Source organism: Meles meles, chromosome 2 (genome assembly GCF_922984935.1).
Source record: "Meles meles chromosome 2, mMelMel3.1 paternal haplotype, whole genome shotgun sequence".
Lineage (NCBI taxonomy): Eukaryota > Metazoa > Chordata > Mammalia > Carnivora > Mustelidae > Meles > Meles meles.
In genome coordinates, this window is record NC_060067.1 from 9,841,321 (window position 1) to 9,866,722 (window position 25,402).

At 39.8% G+C, this 25,402-nt stretch overlaps 1 protein-coding gene and 1 pseudogene across 1 annotated transcript in view; both read left to right on the forward strand.

The window, feature by feature from the left end:
• The window catches only part of ADAMTS3 (ADAM metallopeptidase with thrombospondin type 1 motif 3), a 225,541-nt gene that overhangs the window by 133,559 nt on the left and 66,580 nt on the right, over positions 1 to 25,402 (forward strand). The window contains exon 3 of the mRNA XM_045992326.1: positions 24,342 to 24,541. Within this exon, the coding sequence (XP_045848282.1) occupies positions 24,342 to 24,541 (200 nt within the window). The remainder of the gene's footprint in view (positions 1 to 24,341; positions 24,542 to 25,402) is intronic.
• Positions 13,161 to 13,326, forward strand: LOC123937642 (annotated as a pseudogene).

The following is a 25,402-nucleotide window of genomic DNA, read 5'->3' on the forward strand; positions in this document are numbered from 1 at the left end:
ATTCATTTAGCATTCTGAGTGCGTGGTAGGTAGTATGTATTTTTTTTTTAATTTTTTTTTTTAAAGATTTTATTTATTTATTTGACAGAGAGATCACAAGCAGACAGAGAGGCAGGCAGAGAGAGAGAGAGAGAAGCAGGCTCGCTGCCGAGCAGAGAGCCCGATGCGGGGCTCGATCCCAGGACCCTGAGACCATGACCTGAGCCGAAGGCAGCGGCTTAACCCACTGAGCCACACAGGCGCCCCGGTAGTATGTATTTTGTCAGCACTGCTGGCCTATCCTCAGTTGCGTTATTATTAAACCAGACAAGGTCTTACTGTTTCTAACAGCTTCAGGTTCAAATGTGTCCGGTATCACTGGGGAGGTTCAGTGGTGGGGTGGGGGGAGGGAATTGTGTTCTCTCCCTGAAAGATTTAGCAATTACATATATATACACACACACATATATATACATATCGATATGTATATATATATATATTTTTTTTTTTAATTTTGCCTTTTCCCCATGGTAGATTTTCACTATAGCATTTGCTAATTTTTTCCTGCTCATGATACTCAATGTTATTAAAATATTAACTTATGTAATTTCATTAGTATGAATTGAAAACACAGTGGTCTGAATAACTATTTGCCGTATCTTGAGAAACTCAAAACGATGCACTGGTCTTCATTCATTGCTTGCACAATAATACCTGGGGTCCAGGGTATGTCTCATGCTGGCATCTCCTTTTCATATGGAGGCAGAAGCAAAAACGTCAAGGGCATTTGCCAAAGCTCACGTTATAAATAATAGTAATCTGGTTCACTGTTTTATTTTGTTTGCTTTCTCTCTTAGTTGCTTATTTAAGAAGTTATTTTTCCAGCAGTAAACACTAATTTCGTTGAATGTTGTACCTCTGCTTTCACCACGTTCTCTGCATGTCTCCTAGGACGTTCCGAGGTCTCACTTTAAACAACCCGAAATGTTCTGGTTTTCATCTAGTCACTCCCTAATTAAATTGCAGGTTATTTATTCTTCTCTAGTCTCTTTGTGTTTTTCAGATTTTTTCTTTGTTTCCTGTTCTGTCTTTTTCTTTTCTTTTTTGTTTCCTTTGGTAAGCCTCACATCTCTGTCTTTCGTTCAGCCCAAGTAAATTCTCGTTATAATTTCTCCTCTACATTTTGACTGGGCACATGGTCTTTTAAATGGTTGAATTCCAGGGCGCCTGGGTGGCTCAGTGAGTTAAAGCCTCTGCCTTCGGCTCAGGTCATGATCTCAGGGTCCTGGGATCGAGCCCCGCATCGGGCTCTCTGCTCCGCAGGGAGCCTGCTTCCTCCTCTCTCTCTGCCTGCCTCTCTGCCTGCTTGTGATTTCTCTCTGTCAAATAAATAAAATATTTTAAAAAAAAATTGTTTAAAAAATGGTTGAATTCCATTAACTCTGAATGTATGTGTGAGCACATTCAGATAGTGCTGGTCCAAGTCCGAGTGACCTCTCTTACTAATAAAAAATTAATAGTTTACATGGTGAAAAATCATTCTGTGCATATAATTATTATTTTTTTAATATTTTACTTATTTTATTTGACAGAGAGAGAGGACACAAGTAGGCAGAGAGGCAGGCAGAGAGAGAGGGAGAAACAGGCTCCCCACTGAGCAGAGAGCCCCATGTGGGGCTTGATCCCAGGACCCTGAGATCATGACCTGAGCCGAAGGCAGAGGCTTAAACCACTGAGCCACCCAGGCGCCCCTGTGCATATAATTATTAACTAATATGGAAAAACATTGCTTCTGTTACTTTCATTTTTGGATTATTTAATAGGTCAACGTTACACTGATGTGACTGAAAAGATAACATCTGGACAACAGTAAGAGATTTATGAAATTTGAAAATAAGCACATACATAGTCTATTGCTTATTGTACTAAGCTCTGTCATCCAAACTAAGATCACATAGAGGAAAGACACTATATTTTTAAAATAAACAAATGGACTGAAAATGAATAGTTGATGCAGTTGCATAAAGCTGTATATCACAAACCGGTGACCCAATCCACTTGACTCAGGGGGGTCCTGGATACTTCTTGAAATGCAGATTCTAGGGCCCATGGCAGATGGACTGCAGGAAACATCTGGGTGGAGACCCAAGAATTAGGGGATTCTAATGGACACAAGCGTGCTGCAGGGAAACCTACCCCCCCTTTAAGGTATTTAAAGTGGCAGCTGGTTTTATTTAAAAATCTATAAAGTACACTGAAGGAGTGTCCAGCATCCATAAATACCAAAGCAGTTTATTTCATGTCAGAAGTGAGGAGGGGAGACCTTATGAAGGATGATATCATGACGTTCTGTGACAAAACTCTTTCAGACGTCCTGTGTGCTCTACTAGGCTTCCACTCACCAGACATCCCTCCCTCTAGGAGCTACGCTTTGTGGCTTGGTTTAAAGTGTTTTGTTATCAATACTTTTGGGAGGAAAGAAGGCAGTCTCTGTGGGAGGCCTTTTGCCACTCTTGCACAAATTATTTTTGCATCAATTTAGATTGTTCTATTATCTCCTTTGGGGACTTTTGTGATGTTCTCCCAAACTCTGTATTTCTATACTTGTGTCCAACGAGTCATTAATGTATGATAGAAAAGATTTACATTTAAATTTTGTTTTATTTTTTGTAGTTTTGTCTTGATCGATAATAAACACAGTAACAGTCCCAAATCTTAAGTTTTCAGCTCAATTAATTTTTACAAATAGAGTTCTTACAAGTTGTAGAACATGTCCACTATCCCAAAAGCTTACCTTGTACCATCTCCTAGTTCAGTATCCATCAGAGGTAATCACTGTTCTGAATTCTAGCAAAATAGTGTATTTTGGCTTTTTCATGAAATTAATATATATCATATAAATTGAAACGTAACAGTATTCTGTTTTTGTCTGGTCTCTTTAATTTAACATTAATCCATGAGGTTAATCCATGATGCTGCCTGTGTAGCAAAATTTGTTCCCTTTTATTGTTTTATGCTATTCCATCAAACACATTTACCATAATTTATTCATCCAATCTATTTCCTAATTTTAGCTCTTATAAGTAGTTATTAATATTCTTGTACATGTGGGGGCCCCTGGGTGGCTCAGTGGGTTAAAGCCTCTGCCTTCGGCTCAGGTCATTATCCCAGGGTCCTGGGATCGAGCCCCGCATCAGGCTCTCTGCTTGGCCTGAAGCCTGCTTTCTCCTCTCTCTCCCTGCCTGCCTTTCTGCCTACTTGTGATCTCTGCCTGTCAAATAAATAAATAAAATCTTTAAAAAAATATTCTTGTACATGTGTTATGGTGGGCACTCAGATGCACTCATTTCCGTTTAGGTTTTACGCAGGAGTAGAATTGCTATAGTTTAGAGTATGCCTGTATTCAACTTTAGCAGATAATGCCGAACACTTTGCAAACTAGCACACTGACCGGCCTTCCCAACCCGCAGTGTGTGAGAGTTCCATTTGATCAAATCCTAGTCCAATTTCAGCTATTGTAGCAGATATTTTTTATCTGGCTTTTATTTGTTTTTCCTGATGTCTGAAGATGTTGAGGACCTTTATATACACCTATTCGCTGTAATATGTATAATTATTAATTAATATGGAAAGGTGATATCAGTGATATGTTTGAAAGATAAGCACATAGATGGACTGCTATTTTTGTGAAATGCAAGATTAAGGACACCTTTTTTTAAAGATTTTATTTATTTATTTTATTTATTTATTTGACAGGCAGAGATCACAAGCAGGCAGAGAGGCAGGCAGAGAGAGAGGAGGAAGGAGGCTCCCTGCGGAGCAGAGAGCCTGATGTGGGGCTCCATCCTAGGACCCTGGGATCATGACCTGAGCCGAAGGTGGAGGCTTTAACCCACTGAGCCACCCAGGCACCCTAAGATTAAGGACACTTTTAAGAATTGAATGTCTATCTTATTATTGTTTTGTAGGCATATTTACATATTCTGGATGTGAACACTTTGTCAGATATGTGTTACAAATATTTCCTCCAACTCTGTGACGCATCATCTTTAAGTAATGTTGATAGTTCTCAGTGTAGAGGTCTAACACCTCTTTGCTCAATCTTCCTAAGACTCTTTTTTATACTCTTAAATAGTATTGTTTTTATTTGTTGATACATTTTATTTCTCATCTTTGCTGGTAATACATAAAATTCAAGTGATTTTGTTTGGCTTTGTTTTCAGTGACTTGCTTAGTTCATTTATTAATTCTAATAGTTGGTCTGTAGCTTCTTTTGGATTTCTGTAATCACAGACATGTCATCTGGAAATAGTGACAGATTTGTTTCTCCCATATACATCATAATTGTTTTTTAATGTTCTTTTCTTGTTTTAATGAAAAAATTTTTGCCACTCTGTGTGTGTCCACAGATGACTGAAAAGGTACTGCCAGTGTTGACCTTGGGGTCACAAATAACTTCTATTGAGTAAGCAAATTCACAAATAGAAAGATCCACAAATAATGAGTATTAACCATGTTACAGATATAATACATGTACATGAATTATAATCATATATATGTTAGTGTGTGCTATAAAACAGAATTTATTTAATTGTATACTCACTTCTGGATATATGTCTCCGATTTTTCTTCGGTGTTCTCATTTCTAGTACTGTCAGAAACCTCAGTAACAATTAGTTATTACATTTTTTTCCATTCTTCCACATTACATACAATGATAGGTTATGACCTGTTTCTATCCCCATTTTCTTTAAACTCAACAATTCATCTGCTGTCTTACTCATTTATTTTTATTTTTTTAAAGATTTTATTTATTTATTTGACACAGAGAGAGATCACAAGCAGGCAGAGAGGCAGGCATAGAGAGAGGAGGAAGCAGGCTCCCTGCTGAGCAGATATGACCTGAGCTGAAGGCAGAGGCTTTAACCCACTGAGCCATCCAGGCATCCCACTCACTGATTTATTTAACAAATATTTATTGATCTCTTAATTGCCCAGACTCTTTGGACTATTTTATAGCCTATTTCCCCATTTTTTAAAAAAATGAATGCAATCACTAATTATCAGATGTTTTTAATCACAAAAGTTTTCTGCATTCAAGAATATTTATTTCCCTTTATCTATAGTACCATGAAATCAATATAAATAAGAGTTTCAAAGTAAATAGGATAAAGGTGAAATAACTCATACGTCATAGGCTTATGTGAGTACAACTGTTTATAACAAATATTATGCAGTACATACCTGGCTTTCAGGTTTGCTGTTATATGAAGTTATGTGCGGTGGTGAGTTTTATTATCTGTGACTTTTCTTTGCTTTACCAAGGACTTAACTCCAATATTCATTGAGCGAGAGAAGATATAGTACATGATTTTACCCTTAACGCTTTTTTATTTGTTTGAGTTTTGGCTTTACAGACATTAATAAGCTAGGATGGGTTACTGTATTGATTAGAGGCACAGGAGGTGATCCTTGAACAGGAAACACTTTGGTCAGGTCCTTTAAGGATTTTTTCTAGCTACTGTTTAGTTCAAGTGGACAACATTCTAGGCTGATGAAATAAGTAAAAGGGCAAAAAGGAGTAGACTGTGTAATGGCAGTTAGGTTAACTCTTTTAGAGAAAAAAAAATGAAACCAGACTATAATAAGTGATATGTATTTAGGTATAGTGAGATGTTTGGCCACTGACAAAGGGTTTAGATTTAAAGCAGAAAGGAAATTTGCACTCCCAAAGCTCTTGTGATAACATTTAAAGGAGATCATTGGAGTGGCCGAACATAGGAGACAGAAAATAGGGAAAGAGAAGACAGAGTCCAATATAGAACCTGGGATATGATCCTGGATGTAGAATCGTAGATGAATGGTAAATCTAAGAATAGTGTGTAGCAAGAATTATCAGTACTTGCGAATGGCCTGAAGAGGAAAGCAAAGTAAAAATGACGTCAGACTCAGAGTTTCAGCTGCCTGGAGAGGAAGTTCAAGAATATGCCTGAAGGATTATCATGTTGAGATAAGTTAATGCTTTGAGAATAATTATAGTGAGAAGATATTAGAACAGCAACGTAGAAATGTTCTGTAACCCAGGATCTGTAACTTAAGGTTAAAAAAGTATTAAAACTCGATGGCTGAAGGACTTGTCCAAGGGAATGTGAGAGCAGAGGGCCTTGGGGGGTTCTCAGCCAATGGGTGGGGAGCACAGGGTCTAGCAAAGGACCACCTGGAGACACATGGAAAACTAAGAGTGGAGAAGAGCAAAATGTCGAGTTGGAAGACCACATCAGTGAAGAGAATGTGTGGTGATTCACCCTATTAAAGAAAGCAAAATGGGCTGGAAATGGGGACGCTGGTCTAGAGAGAAGGAAAAAGTATTCTGATTTGACTCAGGTGGGTTTCTATAAAGAAACAGGAGCGCTGACTGAAGCCTGAAATGAAGAGGGGTGGAGGGGTGGGGTATCTAGAGGTCGGGGGAGTGACAGTTATTACTAAATTGCAAACAAGACAAAGACAAAATATACTTCCAGGAATGTTGGTTCTAAACAAATGCTTGGAGTAGGTCAAGAAGCTTATGCAATATTACTTAGGAGCACCTGGCACGAAGAGGAGCTCAATAAATATTTGTTGAATGGATGAGTGACTGCCTTGTACACATCCTATGGCTTTTGGTGCATTTTCTGACGACTGTAAGTTTGTTAATAGTGATCTTAGTGAAATGGTTATATGGAAATGTGAGTTAGAGGCCAGGTTGGAAGCAGTTCTGAGGGCTGCAGAAGAGGAGACATGGAGGGAGGTATTCGGCAAACTTGACAAAATTAGAGAGTCGCGGAAGCAAGTTCTAGAAGTAGGAGAGATCTTGCCGATCACTGGAAAGCCCAACCCTCTCATTACATGGCTGTGGACTTGAGGCCCAGCTTTCTTAAATAACTTACCATATATATATATCAAGGTTCAGTTCCAGGAAATTGAAACCACACTAGCTATTTTAAGCACGAAACGATTTAATATAAAGAATTAAGTGTGCATTAAATTGTTGGAAGGATTGGGGGAGTGGCCGTTCGCCTTGAGCTCCAGGACTCATTCTTGGGATGATCCAGCCGAGTCGCCCACCCAGGCAGCTGCTCCTGCAGCTCAGGCCAGGGAGGGGGACGGGCGAGCTGCCCCTGCACCTGCTGACTGCCAGAACGAAGACTTCTCTGAAGATGATGACTGGCACCGCTGTCCTTCACATCCCTTGAAGCCTCCAGGCAGCGCACAGCTAGACATAGGAGGCTGCTCTGGAGCACCGCAGTCCGATAGCATCTCCCAATCATATTCGCCACTCCTGATTCCAGAACTCACTGTAGCTGGCGTAACCAAATGCTCACCTGGCATCCTCTCTGCAAGCACTCTGGGGTGTAGCTCCTGCTTCTGCAGCTGCAGACAATGCAAGGAGGTAGGAACGCGTGGTGACTGCCACATAATCACGTTCACTGCCCCTGTTTGCACAACTAGGAAGGAATATCACCGCAACGGAACACGGAAGGTGTTAATACCGTGCCTCTGGCATCACTGAACGTAGGTGCACAAAGGAGACTTATAGAGCTTTAGTCCTCCTTGGAAAAATCACATTCTGATCCCAAGAGACCTAGAAGTAAGCTGACCTCTTGACTGGTTGTTCAAACTAGGCCACATTTGAGGGTGAAGGAAAACATTCCTAATATTTATGCCAGGATAGCGGGCATGATGCAGAGCGACGCCCAGCAAACCCAGCTCTAAACCTGTGTGTGAATTATTTAAGGTTCTTCATGATCTCGCTTCAGCCTCCCTTAGTGACCACTTCTCTCCACACAAATCTTCACTTATTTTTGTTTCATCCTTTTTGGAGTTCTGGCTCCCCCCCGCCCCCCCCCCCCCCCATCTGTCAGTCCTTGTCAGCAGGTCGTCTGCACGTGTGTCATTGCCTGGGCTGGCCCTCCCTCTTTCTCCACATGTCTGACTTCGGTGAGTCTTTTTAAAATCGAGCTGAGAAGTCACCTCCTCTGTTGAAATAGCCTCACATTTCTTCTAGTCGAATACATTGGTTCTACTTCAGTTACACACTTACCTTGTATCAAAGTATCCGTTTATCATCTCTCCCTATTACACTGTGACCACCTCAATGACAGGAACTGGGATTAACCACCTTCTATTCCCAGAAGCGAGGTCAGATTCTGTGCTACAGATGTGCTCAAGAAATGTCTGGAAATAGATGGGTGCAAGCAAGGGAGGAGGAGAGTAAAGAAATCAAGTGCAGGGGGGATGAGCCAGGAAAGGAATGTCGGTAATTGCGTGTAATCCTAGCATTTCCATTTGTGAAGCTTCTTTTTGTATCATCCATCTATTAGATCTTCAGAACTCCTGAATGAGTTGAGATGAAATCAACTCACCCTCACTTAGAAACAGACTTGTCTGGATTTCCTGTCCAATACTTGAAGAAAATATCAGTATTTATTGACTTCGATGACAGTCAGTGGTGAAATGTTCTCACTACATCTGTGTTAACCCACCAAATACGCCGTTCCTCGATGTGAGCTGAATGTATAAATGTTAATTTCTTTTTTTTTAATTGTGTTGTGTTAATCACCACACAGTACATCATGGGTTTTTGATGTAGTGTTCCCAGATTCATTGTTTGCGTGTAATACCGGTTTTTAGATTTCTTGAACTAAAAATGCAAAAAGGTCTCACTTTCCTTTTGATGAGATTTCTTTTTTGAGTGAGCAGTTTCATCCCGCTCATTGGAGCCCGTGCTATTGATTTTAGGAAATGTCCCACAGTGAACCCTGATTTGAAGGATTTATTTCTTGCCTTCACTGCCGAAACATGACTTCCTGCCATTTGCCCCCAATTTTCTCTCATCTACATGTGATTTTTTTTTTTAAACCTAGTTTATAATTCTTTACAAAACTAGGTGCAAAACATTTTCAGTGACTATTTCAAACATTGTGTTCTTTGGACTGTATGGTGATATCTGTGTTTGCTAAGGTTTTGAATTTTTTTTCCCTCCATGTTTGTGTTAAGTAACAAGCAGCTTTTTTGAGAGGGGCCTACCCTTGGAAGACAGTTTTTTTCTGTAAACACATTTACAGTACCTCTTGACTCAGCCAGCTTTTAATGAACAAAGAAATTCAGATTGTTCTAGGAGTGAGGTGAACAGAGTATATATATGTTTTGAGCTCTCCTAAGTGCTGCTCAACCTTAAATGTCTCTTCTTTGTATATGATATCATATGTTGCAAGAACATATTCAAGGAGATTTAGTATCTTATGGAAGTATGAATTTTTTTTTTAAATTAAGAGTACTGTCAGGGTCTTTACACTAAACATTTCACTACTGCCTAACATCCACAAATCCAAGTAAATGTGTATAGAAAGCTATTTAGGGAAAGCTGACTTGCTGTAGAAAATTCTAAGTCATGTTACAGAGTAACATGCCTATAAATCCAAGTTTCTAAACTACCATATGTTCTTAGCAAAACCAAATTAAATAAACTTCTGCTCTTACCCAAGATGGAACAACAGAGACTGATATACCCTCCTGACTTAAACCACCAGAAATGGACAAAATGTAGGAAACAGTGGTTTGCAAAATACCAGGTATCTGGTGGTGAAGGATAGGGATCCGTAAGAGATAAGAAACAAATGTAGTGAGCTGCCTCGGGGGGGGTTTAGCCTGCATCTCAGGGAAGGACAACCAGGCTGAGCCTGACAAACGTTCAGAGTGGAGAAACCAGAGCAGAGGGTCTGAGAGATGAAGGTAGCCAGAGTTCCCAGAACTGTAAGTGACAAGAGAACTATGCAGAGGTAGAACTCTGAAGATCTGAGTGGGTTCCCCGCTAGTATGCAGTCAAGTCCTAATCAGCACATATGTGGAGAAAATTTTGCAAAGGTGGGAAAAGAAAAAGAACCACTACCCGAGGGGATCAGAGGTAACAGTGCCCAGGCTTGCAGGGGGCTGGGAATAGTGCTTGTTCAAACTACACGGACTGGAACGTCTCAAGATTCACGCTGCATTGGATGGAGCCTACAGAAAGGTCTTCCCTCAGCAGTGGTGAATAATTAGCTCTACATGAGCACTGCTCTGGTCCTTTCTAATTTATCTTCAGCAAGACCTGAAAGGACCAAACTGTTTCCAGGTAATTTGACTGCATCCAAGAATAAAGCTCAAGAATATTTACAGGAGTAAGAATACATCAGCAACCGGCAAGGTAAGATGCACTGTGTCAGACATCAGGTCAAAATTAGCAGTGTGTTGAAGCCTCTGCCTTCAGCTCAGGTCATGATCCCAGAGTCCTGGGATGGAGCCCAGGATGGGACTCTCTGCTCAGCAGGGAGCCTGCTTCCCTTCCTCTCTCTCTGCCTGCCTCTCTGCCTGCTTGTGATCTCTGTCTGTCAAATAAATAATAAATAAAATCTTTAAAAAATTAGCAAGCATGCAAAGGGACAGGAAAATGCAACCCATTAGGATGGGAAAAAATCAGTCAAAACCAATCCATAAGTGACAGAAATGTTAGAAAACAGTGCATGAAAACAGCTATTAAAACTGTATTCCATATGTTTATAAAAACAAGATATAAAAACATGCTTAATTTTTTGTCTTCCATATGATCAGGACTATGTGGGAGGATGTATTATAGGCATGTATTTATATGAGTAAAATGTAAATAACAACAATATTTTTTTCCCTCAGGTGGATTTTATTTGTAAGATTAAGAATAGTTTTATTTTAGCAAAGAAGTGTCTTTAATGGAAATTCATTTTAGGAATGGCTCAACAATTTTTTTTTAATGCAAAACATACCTTGTTATTAAATTTCACCTGGATAATATTATTTTGACGTTGGGAATTACACTATTCCAATCATAGTATTTGATGGCAAATACTGTTCTGTCATAATTTATCTTAAATCTGCAATAATTACTATGGCTTAGGGGCGCCTGGGTGGCTCAGTGGGTTAAGCCGCTGCCTTCGGCTCAGGTCATGATTTCAGGGTCCTGGGATCGAGTCCCGCATCGGGCTCTCTGCTCAGCAGGGAGCCTGCTTCCCTCTCTCTCTCTCTCTGCCTGCCTCTCTGCCTAGTTGTGATTTCTCTCTGTCAAATAAATAAATAAAATCTTAAAAAAAAAATTACTATGGCTTAAATATACTGATGACATGTTAGGATTATAAAATTAACCTTTCTATATTTTGGATGTTAACCCCTTTTCAGACATCATTTGCAAATATCTTCTCCCATTCGGTAGGTTGTCTTCTTGTTCTGTTGATGGTTTCCTTCACTGAGGAAAAGCTTTATTTTGGTGTAGTCACTATGGTTTGTTTTTGCTCTTGTTTCCCTTGCCTTAAGGAAACATCTAGAAACATATTGCTATGGTCAATGTCCGAGAAATTACTGCCTGTGTTCTCTTCTAGGATTTTTATGGTTTCAGGTCTCACTTTAGGTCTTTAATCCCTTTTGAGCTTATATTTGTGTGTGGCGTTAGAAAGTGGTCCAGTTTCATTCTTCTACATGGAGCTGTTTTCCCAGCACCATTTATTAAAAAGGCTGTTTTCCCCACTGTATATCCTTGCTTCCTTTGTCAAAGATTAATTGACCATGTCTGTGTGGGTTTATTTCTGGGCTCTCTATTCAGTTCCATGGATCTATGCATCTATTTTTGTGTCAGTACCATATTGTTTTGACTGCTACAGCTTAGTAGTACATCTTAAAAATCTGGAATTCTGATACCTCCAACTTTGTTCTTCTTTCTCAGGATTGCTTGGGTTATTCAGGGTTCTCTGTGGTATTATTTGTTCTAGTTCTGTGAAAAACGCTGTTGGTATTTTGATAGGGATAGCATTGACTCTGTAGAATACTTTGGGTAATATAGCCATTTTAACAATATTAATCCAATATAATTCAATTATTATAATTCAATATAATTGAAGCAATATTTTAACAATCTTAATTCTTCCAGTCCATGAGTGTGGAATATCGTTACATTTGTTTGTGTTATCTTCAGTTTCTTTCATCAGTGTTTTATAGTTTTCAGAGTACGGTCTTTCACAACTTTAGTTAAGTTTGTTCCTACGTATTTTCTTTTTGGTGCAATTATGAATGTGGTTGATTTTAAAATTTCTCTTCCTGTGTTTTCACCATTAGTGTATGGAAATGCTGCTGATTTCTGTATATATTGGTTGTGTATCCATACTTTCTTTTTTATTGCTGAGGAGTATGACTAAATCACAATTTGTTTAAAAAAATAGCCTTTCATCTGATCATAAGTCAAAACTGTTTGATCAGCATTATTGAAATGAGCATACACCTTCAGATTAAAAATATGTAGATGTCCACTTCAGTATTTTCATTTTATGGGTAATATGCATGTTTAATTCCATGTTTTTAAAACTTTGGTAAAAATTTATTGGTGCTTTAAAAAAAAAAAAAAAAAGGGCACCTGGGTGGCTCAATGGGTTGAGCCACTGCCTTCGGCTCAGGTCATGATCTCAGGGTCCTGGGATCGAGTCCCACATCAGGCTCTCTGCTCAGCAGCGAGCCTGCTTCCCTCTCTCTTTCTGCCTGCCTCTCTGTCTACTTGTGATCTCGCTCTGTCAAATAAATAAATAAAATCTTTAAAAAAAAATTTATTGGTGATAGCATAGTAAAATTTTATTACGAAACAATAAAAAAGCAAGTTTCTTATCTACCATATGTTCTTAGCAAAACCAAATCCTTATCTAAGTGAATTTTTAGTCACTTAGGATAAATTCTGGTTGGTGTTGTAGATTTGTAAATACTTAATCTAAATGTCACATTTACCAGACCTTTTATAGGTTGTCTACAAAATCTGGAAACATAGGTAATACTTTATTTTTCCGGGAAGAAGATGTCCTTGATGACATTATATACATTTTTCTATGTCTCCAGACTTTTGATCACTCTGTGCTCTTTTTTTTTAAACATTTTTTTTAAAGATTTTATTTATTTATTTGACAGAGCGAGATCACAAGTAGGCAGAGAGGCAGGCAGAGAGAGAGAGGAGGAAGCAGGCTCCCTGCCAAGCAGAGAGCCCGATGCGGGACTCGATCCCAGGACCCTGAGATCATGACCTGAGCCGAAGGCAGAGGCTCAACCCACTGAGCCACCCAGGCACCCCGATCACTCTGTGCTCTTATTTAAATGGTAAACAAATCACTTCTCAGCATTTTGGCTAAGATCAGGTGTAGTATACTTTCTTACCAGTTTAAATGGTAAATGAGAAGTTTTTGTCTTATTGTAATAAATTACTAGACTTCTACATTGTCACGCAGTATTTACATCATCGTGCAATTCGTCTCACAGTATAGTACATTTTGTCATGTGACATGTTTTAATTGTGAATCATATCCTTGACCAAGGATCTAGCAACAAGTTAATTATAAGAATGATCAATCACTTGTGATCAAGAAAGCAACTTGAATCATCTAAAATAGTGAAATCATAGCCCCGTGATTAATTATGGAACATTAGGCAGGAAGAAGATTTTAGTGATTCTCTAGCACCACCCATTTATTTTATAGATCAGGAAACTGAGGCCCAGATGAGTGGCATCTTTCCCAAATCATTACCAATAGAGCACAGCAGAGCTGGGCCTAGAGCTCTGTTCTCTTTGTATTAGTTTTCTACTGTTGAATAACAAATCACCAAGAACTCATTTATTAACTCACAGTTTTGTAGATCAGAATCCAAAGTGGGTGGACTGGGTTCGAGTCTTAGCTATCATGAAGCCAAAATCAAGGTTTAACCAGGTTGAACTCCTGTCTGGAGGCTCTAGGAAAGAATCCGCTTCCAAATTCATTCCTGCTGTTTGCAGAATTCAGGTTCTTGTTGTTATGGGACTGAGGTCCCCATTTCCCCACAAGCTGTTGGCTAGGGCTCACTGTCAGCAACTAGAAACCCCTCTCTGCTCCTTGCACAGGCCCCCTCCATCTTCAAACCCAACAATGTCACAACATTTCCTTTTCGTAGTGCACATTTTTGACCTTCTCTTCTGCAACCAGTCAGGGAAACTTTTGTACTTTTAAGGACTCCTGAGATGAGATCAGACCCCTCTGAATGATACCTTTATCTTATAGTCTCCTGTGCACATAACATAATTATAGGATTGATACCTCATTATATTCACGGGTTCCGTGGGTCTTTGGGGGGCCATTTTAAAAAGTCTGCCTGAATTTATTTGGATTCTCTTGGTATTCTACCACACAACCCCATTCTAAAAGATCTATGATATAAATATAAATGAAAAGTTTACATACATGTGTTAAAAGTGTATATTTATCTCCCACAAATATAATATTGATATTCATGTGGTTCACTCTATCACTTTACAAGATCTCTGTCCATTTTCTACCTTCTTCTGAACACCTTATCTAAAACTGTGCCTTCCCTATGTCTGTCTTACTCCCCTCACCCCGTTTCATTCTCCTTACCCTGCTTCATCTCTCTTATCACTAGAATGCAAGCTCAGTATGGACAAGCTCCAAACCTGGTTGCTGCTGTCCTCCCAGGGCTGAGAACAGTGCAAGTCCATGCCTTGTTCTTTAAATATTTAGTGGAAAGAATGTATGGCAAATGTTAATATTCATAGTCTGGCTATAATGATTTGTTTAATTTTTATTAAGTCACTCCATATGCCTTTGGAAAAAATGTAGTGTGCTCCAATAGAGTTTCTGGGAAAGTCTGAAATGAAGAAATCTCTTTACCCTTAATAAAGTGGCACCTACGAGACAACAGATGGACGTAACTTGAGCTTTGAAATTGCAGCTGTGGAATGGAATTCTCTCTCTCCTTTATGCCATTGAGCTTACGTAGAAAACGTTAACTTCTAGCAGATAAGTAGAATATACTCTAGTACATCGAATGTAGGGACTCCTTCCACTACTCTTGGATTTCAGAAAGGTCATCTACAAAAACCAGGAGTAAGAAGGAATATAATTTATAAGAGGAGAGATGTTAATTAAAACGCTATTCACTCAGCATAATCACTTCCAGTCCCGTCCATGTTGCTACAAAAGTTGGGTATTCATCCTTTCTTTTTTTTTTTTTTTTATAAACGTATAATGTATTTTTATCCCCAGGGGTACAGGTCTGTGAATCGCCAGGTTTACACACTTCACAGCACTCACCATAGCACATACCCTCCCCAATGTCCATAACCGCCTCCCTCTCTCCCAACCCCACCTCCCCCCAGCAACTCCCAGTTTGTTTTGTGAGATTAAGAGTCATTTATGGTTTATCTCCCTCCCAATCCCATCTTGTTTCATTTATTCTTCTCCTATCCCCCTAACCCCCATGTTGCATCTCCACGTCCTCATATCAGGGAGATCATATGATAGTTGTCTTTCTCCGATTGACTTATTTCACTAAGCATGATACCCTCTAGTTCCATCCACGTTGTCGCAAATGGCAAGATTTCATTTCTTTTGATGGCTGCATAGTATTCCATTGTGTATATATACCACGTCTTCTTTATCCATTCATCTGTTGATGGACATCTAGGTTCTTTCCATAGCTTGGCTATTGTAGACATTGCTGCTATAAACATTCGGGTACACGTGCCCCTTCGGATCACTATGTTTGTATCTTTAGGGTAAATACCCAGTAGTGCAATTGCTGGGTCATAGGGTAGTTCTATTTTCAACATTTTGAGGAACCTCCATGCTGTTTTCCAGAGTGGTTGCACCAGCTTGCATTCCCACCAACAGTGTAGGAGGGTTCCCCTTTCTCCGCATCCTCGCCAGCATCTGTCATTTCCTGACTTGTTAATTTTAGCCATTCTGACTGGTGTGATGTGGTATCTCATTGTGGTTTTGATTTGTATTTCCCTGATGCCGAGTGATGTGGAGCACTTTTTCATGTGTCTGTTGGCCATCTGGATGTCTTCTTTGCAGAAATGTCTGTTCATGTCCTCTGCCCATTTCTTGATTGGACTGGAAGTGATTATGCTGAGTGAAAGAAGTCAAGCAGAGAGAGTCAAGTATCATATGGTTTCACTTATTTGTGGAGCATAACAAATGACATGGAGGACATTGGGAGATGGAGAGGAGAAGGAAGTTGAGGGAAATTGGAAGGGGAGGTGAACCATAAGAGACTATGGACTCTGAAAAACAACTTGAGGGTTTTGAAGGGGCAGGGGTGGGAGGTTGGGGGAACCAGGTGGCGGGTAATAGGGAGGGCACGTATTGCATGGAGCACTGGGTGTTGTGCAAAAACAATGAATACTGTTACGCTGAAAAAATAAATAAATAATTTTTTTAAAAAAACGCTATTCATTGGGGGCACCTGGGTGGCTCAGTGGGTTAAAGCCTCTGCTTTCAGCTCAGGTCATGATCCCAGGGTCCTGGGATCGAGCCTCGCATCTGGCTCTCTGCTCAGTGGGGAGCCTGCTTCCCTTCCTCTCTCTCTGGCTGCCTCTCTGCCTACCTGTGATCTCTCTCTGTCAAATAAAAAATAAAATAAAATCTTAAAAAAAAACAAAAAAAACCGCTATTCATTGTACAGAGGGATAATATTTGGAAACGAAAAACCGTGCTGTTCTTCAAAGTTAAGTTTATAGTTTTAGATGAATAAAAGCAACAGAAGAATCACATGAAGAAACAGATCACTAGTAGTAAAGCCCTTCATTTCTAATGAGATAAAGAGAATAAAATAATTAATTTGGGAGATTAAACAGAACATGTCAACCTTTTCAGAGGACTCCATAGCCCAAGAACAGTTTATTAAAGACCGGGAAGGAAGAGGAAGACAATTGATGACTGTGACAGGAAGGTTTACTCATCAGGGCTCTTTTAGTTTCACTTGTTGGGAACTAACATCAAACTGTCTTCAGCAAAATTCAGTTGTAAGAGAGAAAATGAGGCAGCCGTAGTTTATGTACTCATGACATTGGGAAGACCAAGGTTTCAGGAATTGTTAACTTCAGTGGCTCAGAGTTGTCTTTGGAGGATAATCTGTTCTTCCCATTAGTAATCTTCACTTTCCTCTTCTTGCATTAAACATAGATCAAGAGCTCTCCCTGCGCTCGTCCCAGGCAAATTCCGTATCATATACTGCCAGTTTCAAGCTTAATAGAGGGAATTTCTCTTTCCTAGTAACCATCAATAAAATAATCCAAGGTCATTGTTTAACTAGTATGACTTAGACCACTTACCCGTCCATTCACCGATCACTAGAGTCAAGGAAATGGGTCCATTCCTGACCCATCCCTGGGTCAGTGCCTACTACCAGAGCTGAGTATACAGGGGTGGAGCAGAAAATGGAGGGTGAGTGGGCATAAACGGTGTAACTACGTGGACCTCCTGGAGAAAGATCCCCCCACATACAGCTGCCAGATTTAGCAGACAAAAATACAAGATTTGCATTTAAATTTATTTCTTTGAGTAAGTTTTTAGTATTAGGCACATCTCATGCAATATTTGGGATATATTTATATATAAAAAGTGTTGCTTATATGAAATTTGAGTATAACAGAGTATACTGTATTTTGTCTGACAACTCTGCCCACACCCACACATTTCAGTAATTTATTCAAGAAACAATTGGAATGGGCTGGGCAAGCAACAATGATATGAGACCGCTATCATGGGAATGAAGGACTCTATCTTGCAAGAGAATGCAGAAGTAAGGGGAGCCTGGGTGGCTCAGTTGTTAAGCATCTGCCTTTGGCTCAGGTCACTACCCCAGGGTCCTGGGATCCAGCCACATCAGGCCCCTGCCCAGCAGGAAGCCTGCTTCTCCCTCTTCCACTCCCCCTGCTTGTGTTCCCTCATCGCTGTCTCTCTCTGTATCAAATAAATAAATTTAAAGATCTTAAAAAAAAGAGAGAATGCAGAAGTGATCCCTCGGCCAACAGATTGCAGTAACAGAAATGAAACACAAACTGCATTAATGCAAACTGAGAATAAAAAAGAGACCAGTAAAAAAATCAGTGGTAAGGAGTGCAGGAAGATGAGGAGGATCTGAAATGGAGAATTCAGCAGTGTGGGTTGCCTGTACAACATCAGTTTTCCTCTCTCTCTCTCTTTTTTTGGGGGGTGGGGTTTCAGGGCCCTCCCACTTCATCTTTAGGGCAGGCTAGGCTCAGTTGCAGGGGCTGATTTCTGGTGGGACTAAGACCTAGGTGGGGTTCTGTTCTTATTTTGAATGATTTTTACGGGAGCATGTCACTCCGTTCTGGCCACTAAAACCTATAGTTAAATGTACTGGGCTTCTAGGAAAGATTTTCGCCTAGCTCTAAGAAACAAGCACTAGAAGTTGTGGTATGTGGATATGATGCTGGAATTGGTGCTGCCATTTTGAAATAATCAAAGAATCTGATCTGGAACAAAGTGATTCACCAAGAAGGGCAGGATGAAAGATGGAGAAAACTGCCTACCTGATGAGCTGTCAATAAACCAATTAACCCCAGGAGTCACCTGACTTCCGGGCCTGTTGTAATGCAAACGAATATATTTCCTAGTTGTGTAAAATACTTGAAAGTTTTATTCACAGCTTAAAATATTTTAACTGACATACAAGAGATTCACACTAAAAGTCAGAATGTTGTATGTATTGGACATTGAGGTGACTTTTCTGTTTTATTAGCTAATGATCTTAAACTCAAATCATAAAAATGTTATTTTTTGCACTTGAAAGGCAAGACGCTTTCCACTTTTAAAAAAATGCTCTATGCTGTCCCTTAAAGTAGTCAGGGAAAACAAAAGCAAATGTGTACTTTAGAATTATAACTTTTGGGGAAAAGAAATCACGGAAACTAATATTCATTCAATGGTGATGTCTTTTTTTAAAAAAAAGCAACAGTTACTTAATGAGACTTCAGAATTGACATCATGAATTGGCCTGAATATAGTTCTTTGAACTGTCATTATGGAATTTCCCAGTTGGTGAAGGATTCAGCTGTTTTTCACAGAAATCTTTTATATCTTGTTGGCATGATGCCCCCCATATATAGAGGTGCTGTTAGTGTATGTTTTTAGGAATTACAAAAATATAAATTTTTTAAAAAACGATGTCAGTGGAAAAATCACTGTTGGATGATTTAACAGGTCAACACGATTTAACTCCTCTCTGTTTCCGATGTTAACGTATGACATTTGTTGAATTTTATGCCTATTTTTAGCTCTGATCTTAGTTAGGATCTCCACCTACTATTAGAAAATCCAGCTTGTGGTATCCCTGTCATTTCATTTTCACAACCATATTCTGTTCGTGAAGAATGTTAACTTTATACATATAGACTCATCCTATGTTTTTGGTCACTGTATAACATTTCCTTCCTCATTTTCTGAAGTAGTTGTACTACGAAGAAAATCGGACATTTTGGTAAACTGAAGCTTACTTTATCATTCACTTAACACCATGAAAATTAACTTGCATTCCCAGATGAAGCAGGAGAGCATGAGGAATTTATACAACAAAATTATTGTCACTGTCCTATCTGTTAGGGCTGGATTCAGTGACATATAAAAGAAAACCCAAACTTGGCCTAAACATGATGGAAGTGCTATCCTCCGGGTGTAACAAAGTCTGGTGCTGGGCACTGTGGCGGCGGGGGGGGGGGGGTCAGACCTCTCCTTTAGAGCTCCCCTATCATCCTAAGCACATGTCTTAATTCTGAGGTTACTCATAGAACTCCTGACATCATGTACACGTCCGGGAAGCAGGAAGGAATACTGAGTAAAGGATCACAGGGTCTAACCTACCAAGAGGAATCACACTCCTTTGATGAGCCTTGGCGGAAGCCTTTCATATCAGCCCATTGAAGCCATTGCTTGGAGTACAAGCAATACTTCTGCTTGTATGTCACTGAATTATCCTCAGTCACGTGGGGTGCTTAGTCCCAAGAGAGACTGCAAATGACTTTTAGCTGAGTTTATGACTGCCTTGAGAAAAATTAACATTCTACTCCTTAGGGAAGAGAGAATGGATAGAGGATAGATGGCTTTGTCATTGTCTCTATCACAGTACGTTTGGGGTTGCTTCCCTACCCCAGATGTATTTGTATCAGATTCAGAACTTGGTCAAAACTTGTACTATTCTAATTTTACTTTTGTCTCCTATCATTGTGCGGACTATAGAATTTCTTCTGGGGTGGGAGTGATTTCATCAGCCTACACTTGCACTTCCTGTAAATATGATTAGGTAATGTAAACACATGGTGCTCCATCCCGAACATGTCTGATGAAGCCCAAGTGTTCATAATCAGCAAAATGCATTGTATTCTACTTTGTCTATCTGGTCAGTTCACAATTCTTATTTAATACTAGGTACCATCCTGTCTTTTTTTTTTTTTTTTTAAGATTTTATTTATTTATTTGACAGACAGAGATCACAGATAGGCAGAGAGGCAGCCAGAGAGAGAGGAAGGGAAGCAGGCTCCCCACTGAGCAGAGAGCCTGATGCGAGGCTGGATCCCAGGACCCTGGGATCATGACCTGAGCCGAAAGCAGAGGCTTTAACCCACTGAGCCACCCAGGTGCCCCGGTACCATCCTGTCTTTAACACTAAAAGTAACTATACTTATTGTGACTTAGTTGGTCACCAGTGTGCCCCTCATATATCTTCAATAAAAATGGGCTTCGTAGCAAAATTACTCTTTTTCTGAAAACTCATATACAACGATTGGGAAGCTAGCGGGGACAAAAATGGGTACAATCAAAATGTTTCCAAATGGTAATTAATTCTTATCAGTAACTCAAAAGGTTAAGTTTCAAAAAAGTTTGAAAAAAGGAAACTCACTCTCATTACTAAGGCGGATTGCCTTTGATATTTCTGGGAATCTTGAAAGGTATTCTGAGCATCACGTTTCTGGAATGAAGCACACTGCACCTATGGTAGTGCCTTGTTTATTTATTTATCTTAAAGATGCTCAGTCTTCCCACTGGTTCTGTTATCACATCAGTCACTCTCCGCTATCCAACTCAGCTACAGCCATTCAAGTCACCTTGAGTGCGCTTACTGAAGGGGATGCCAACAGACTGCCCCCACAGATCTGGTTTGCTACTCCAGATGGAAAATTTCACTCTGTTTCTGCTTCTTGGCTTCTCTGTGATCTCTTTCAGTCCTCTTAGCAGTAAACAGCCCTGGTGGACAGGTGTTTGGACATGATTAGCATGATACTCACCTTCAATTATTCCTATTCCTGTATTAAATGGGGCACAGAAATAACACAGAATTAGACATAGAGGCATCTTAAATGTTGTCAAAGCTGGTATCAGCTTTTAAACTTTGAAGCTTTATAAAGGTGTGAGCTATTGTTGGAAGTTACGTTCTAGTACCCTGATGAGATCCGCTTAAGCTAGAAAGAGCGTAAATCTTTCAAGCCTACATAATGGTTTGTGACTATGTGATACGAACTCAGCTCCATCCTGAATATAAATCCAGTACAACTGTGTGGTTCTTTACCTTCTCAGGGTCTGCGGCATGTGTGGGTACTCAATAAATATGCATTAAATGAAGATCAGTGCCATCCATTAGCTAACTCGTTCCAATTTCATATTAGGTTTTTGATCTATGAAACAAGCTTGTCTCAGTGGATTTCATCTTAATTTATCTGAAAGTAAATATTCTACATTCTTTTCTCCTTGTACCTACTTTATGCTCTGCAGGAAATATTGTTAACCCTCGTTCTTTCTAAAGTTATTAGCAGTTTAGATGTCCCTTCACTAATTCTAGATTTTTTTTTTCCTATCTCTATTTATAACAAAAGTAAAATTTCTGATTGATAAAATAAAATGTAGAAAGCTTAAGAAAGGCGTAGAAGACTTCCCTCCATCGTAAATCACCACCACCATCGTGACAGTAGTAACGGTGAAGACTATTTCTTGAGCACTTTTTCTAAGCACTGTACATAGTGCTTTTACTATAGTCATCTCTTTACAGCAACTCTGCAAAACAGGGATTATCCCATTTTACAGAGGAGGAAAGTGAGGTTTAGAGAGGGTAAGCATGTTAAATAAAATCACATTGCTATGATGGCCACTGCCAGGATTTGAAGCCAGGTATGTCTGATTACAAAGCCCACGACAAGGCGGGCATACTGGGAAATATTTGTTATGAGTGAAGGTATTTCACAGCCTCAGAATTGTCTTTAATGCCTACTGATGCATATGGATAAAAAGTGCCAGAAATTCCTTCACTGTCTTTCTTTGCCATGTTTGACAACTGCCCACTTAAGGAATCATAGAAAGGGCGCTGTAGTGCACAGGGGGAAACAGGGACAGAAGTATATTCGATTGAATCAGGGCAATAGTTGAAGGAAAAAGGCTTCCTTCTTCCTTTCCAGGTTCCTCATGCAATGAAAAAAGAGATTTTCTTCTCTTAACCAGAAAACCACATATTTAAGGAGGGATTCAAAGGCCAAACCAAAGGTGTGTTAGAGCTGAATGGAACTGTCTTTCCGAAATAAGTACTCAGTCTTCTCCATTCATGCATCGGACTTAATGATATGATGACATTGCTAGTCTGTTTGCATTGGACATGGTCACCGGCAGTTCTGCCAAAAAGAGCCATTTTTAGAACTGGGAGCTCATGTCTGAGTTTCCTGTGTGTACATGAGCTCTCACATCCTTTCACTTTCTCAAGGGTGTGAAGAGGCTGGAGGTCGAATTAGGTAAAGCTGTCTGCAGGTGTAGTCTCTTGCCCACAATGTGGGTTGCAGCTCTTAAAAACAACTTTTTAGGAAAACTTTCTGTTTGATGTGGATGGTGGTAAGGGCTATTTATGTCTGGTGGTGTCAGTGTGATTCCCCCGATGAGAAGAAATTTCCCAGCTAATGATCTAGCATTTGGGCTTGGGTCAAAGCGAATGACAGGATGGCTTTCAAACCCGAGGAGTCATATTCAGAGCTTATGTCTGTCCTTGCAGGGGAGGGTGCTGGGGTTTCTGTGTTTTTTAATAGCAAAAAGGGTGTGAGTAAGATCTGTACTTCTCCTGCTTCTAATCCCATGTGTCTAGGGCGTGCTCATCAATCTCCCTGAAAAGAGACACCGTTTCCCCCCTTCAACTTTATTAAAACTGCAAAGACGGGGAGGAAAATGCCCATTTGTTCATGTCAGACACCGACTCAAATGGTTTATGGGCCCCAGGCAGCATTAAGTAAGCCTCCCATACGAAAAAACATGAGTCAGAACGGGTTCTGTCAAACTTGTTTTTAGATATGGGGGGTGTTATAGACATCAAGGCAGTTTGTAAAATAAAATCGTTTTCAGCTTACGTATATTTGAAATGGAAATGAATCCACTTTCAGTTGTATACCAGCAGTTTTGAATAATATCTTTTATTTTAGCTCCAAGTCATAAATTTTATTTTTCATTTCACAAAAACATTTTTCTTCCAAAAATATGGAAAGATGAAAGCAGATAATCAAGATAATTAGAACCCAAGAATGCCTCTCTCACTGTCTATCTCATAGATGGATAGATGGATAGATGGGTAGATACGGATATTTGCATTGTGTGTCTGTGTGTATGTGTGTGTTGTCCATTGGGAAAGTAAAATTAAATTCCTTCAACTGTATAAAATGAAAAAGAATTGTTTCCTCTTTTATTTTTCCCTTGGATGTATTTTCCGACTGACTTCTTACTTTGGTGTATAGCTACGGCAATAGCCTCCTAAACCAGATGATGGCCAGAACAAGTGCGGAGACCCACAGTGGCTCCCTAGCAGCATTCACTAGAAAACCAGACTCTTAAGAAATGAAGGCTTGTATCATGACTGGTAATTATACACTAGATACTCTCTTGTTGCCGTGCTCTAATTTGGTTTTCAAGTTAAGGTTACTGGCAAGAGGAGTGATTTAAATTTATGTGATACAAATTCTGTCCCCTCAGGATTATAGCAACTTAACCACTGTAAGCTTATCAACACATGGTTCTTTAATTTATAAATATATATATATGTATATAATTATACAATCTCCATTTATTTAATATCTATATAACTTATAAATATATATAATCTCCATTTATTTAATAACTACTTAGTAGCTCTTCTCTCTGTACCCACTCTCTTTGTTCTGCACTGAGGCTGTGGCCAAAGGAGACTCATTGAACATCCCGTCTGGCCTGATGGTGCTGCTTTCTGTCCAGTAATATTGCGTTACCGTCAGCGTTGCTATTCCGTGCTAAATGTGGAGGAGGTCTGTCTGATCAGACGCACGTGTACACTATTTGAAGAATAGACAGAAAAACAGTGTCTCAGGGACTATGGAAAATAATATGGACTATGGAATATAATATAATGTCGGGCCCCTAGAAGCTTCTTTTTTTGTCAAGAGTTGTCAGAAGGTCGATTGGGGAAGCTGAAATGCCTGAGTTCCTTTTGTTTCTTGATAGAGTCGAATCTGGGAGGCCTTGACGATGTAGGTACTGTTTCCAGCAGCATCGACCAGCAGCTGAAGGACGCAGTGAGGCACCGCAGACACACGGGAGAGAACGATTACAACATCGAGGTGCTGCTGGGGGTCGATGACTCCGTGGTCCGCTTCCACGGCAAAGAGCACGTCCAGAACTACCTCCTCACCCTGATGAACATTGTGAGTAGCCCCTCCTCTCCGAGGCTTTCTGATCTTCTAATTCACTTCTCCTGTTGTGTTCGTGTCTTCTGCAAGCCTGTGGGAGGACTCCCACGGCTGGAGCCCACACCCCAAATGTGCACCTGAGTGCATTCAACTCAAATATTGATCTGCGTATTCAACAGGTAAGAATGGAAAAAGGAAGGAAGCATGAAACAGAATTTTCTTGGGGGCGATCAGCTCGTTTTCCATTGTCATCAAGCGGAAAAATCATAGATTGAAAAAGTCGTAATAAGATGGAACTATAGCAGGACTTAGGATTTTCATTGTGTTCTGGGAATAATCAGAACTCTTGTGACTTTATCCACCTGCCCCAATATGGACCACGAAGGATGAAATAGCATCATTTCGTTTCCCAAGATGACGAAGAATGATTTAGTCCTGATAACTGTGTGCATGCCTGTTGCCAGGGTTTTTGAATCAGAGTGGTGTCTTCCAGCATCAGACGATTGAAGGAAACACACATACAGAGCACAGTCAGGCTGGGGCACAGAGGACCACCATGTTTTTTCCTTTCTTTTCCTTTATGAGCCTTAATCATATGCAGGGGAAATATGGTCCGCATCCTAGAACTGGGATTCTCTTTTCCCCTGTGAACTGGCAGAGAGCAATTGAGGAGAAATATCTAAACCACGTACTTCTAAAACATAATTGAGATGACAGGGCATTCTGTTTTATGTACTTTACCTCCTAGAATTATAAAATACTTCTTTTTTTGATCTAGCAAATTTATTATCTGAGCCTATTCTCTTTTCCAGCTTCTGACTTTTTAAGTTAATTTTTTCAGGTATCTCTGTTGTTTACCACCTTCTTTCCACGCTA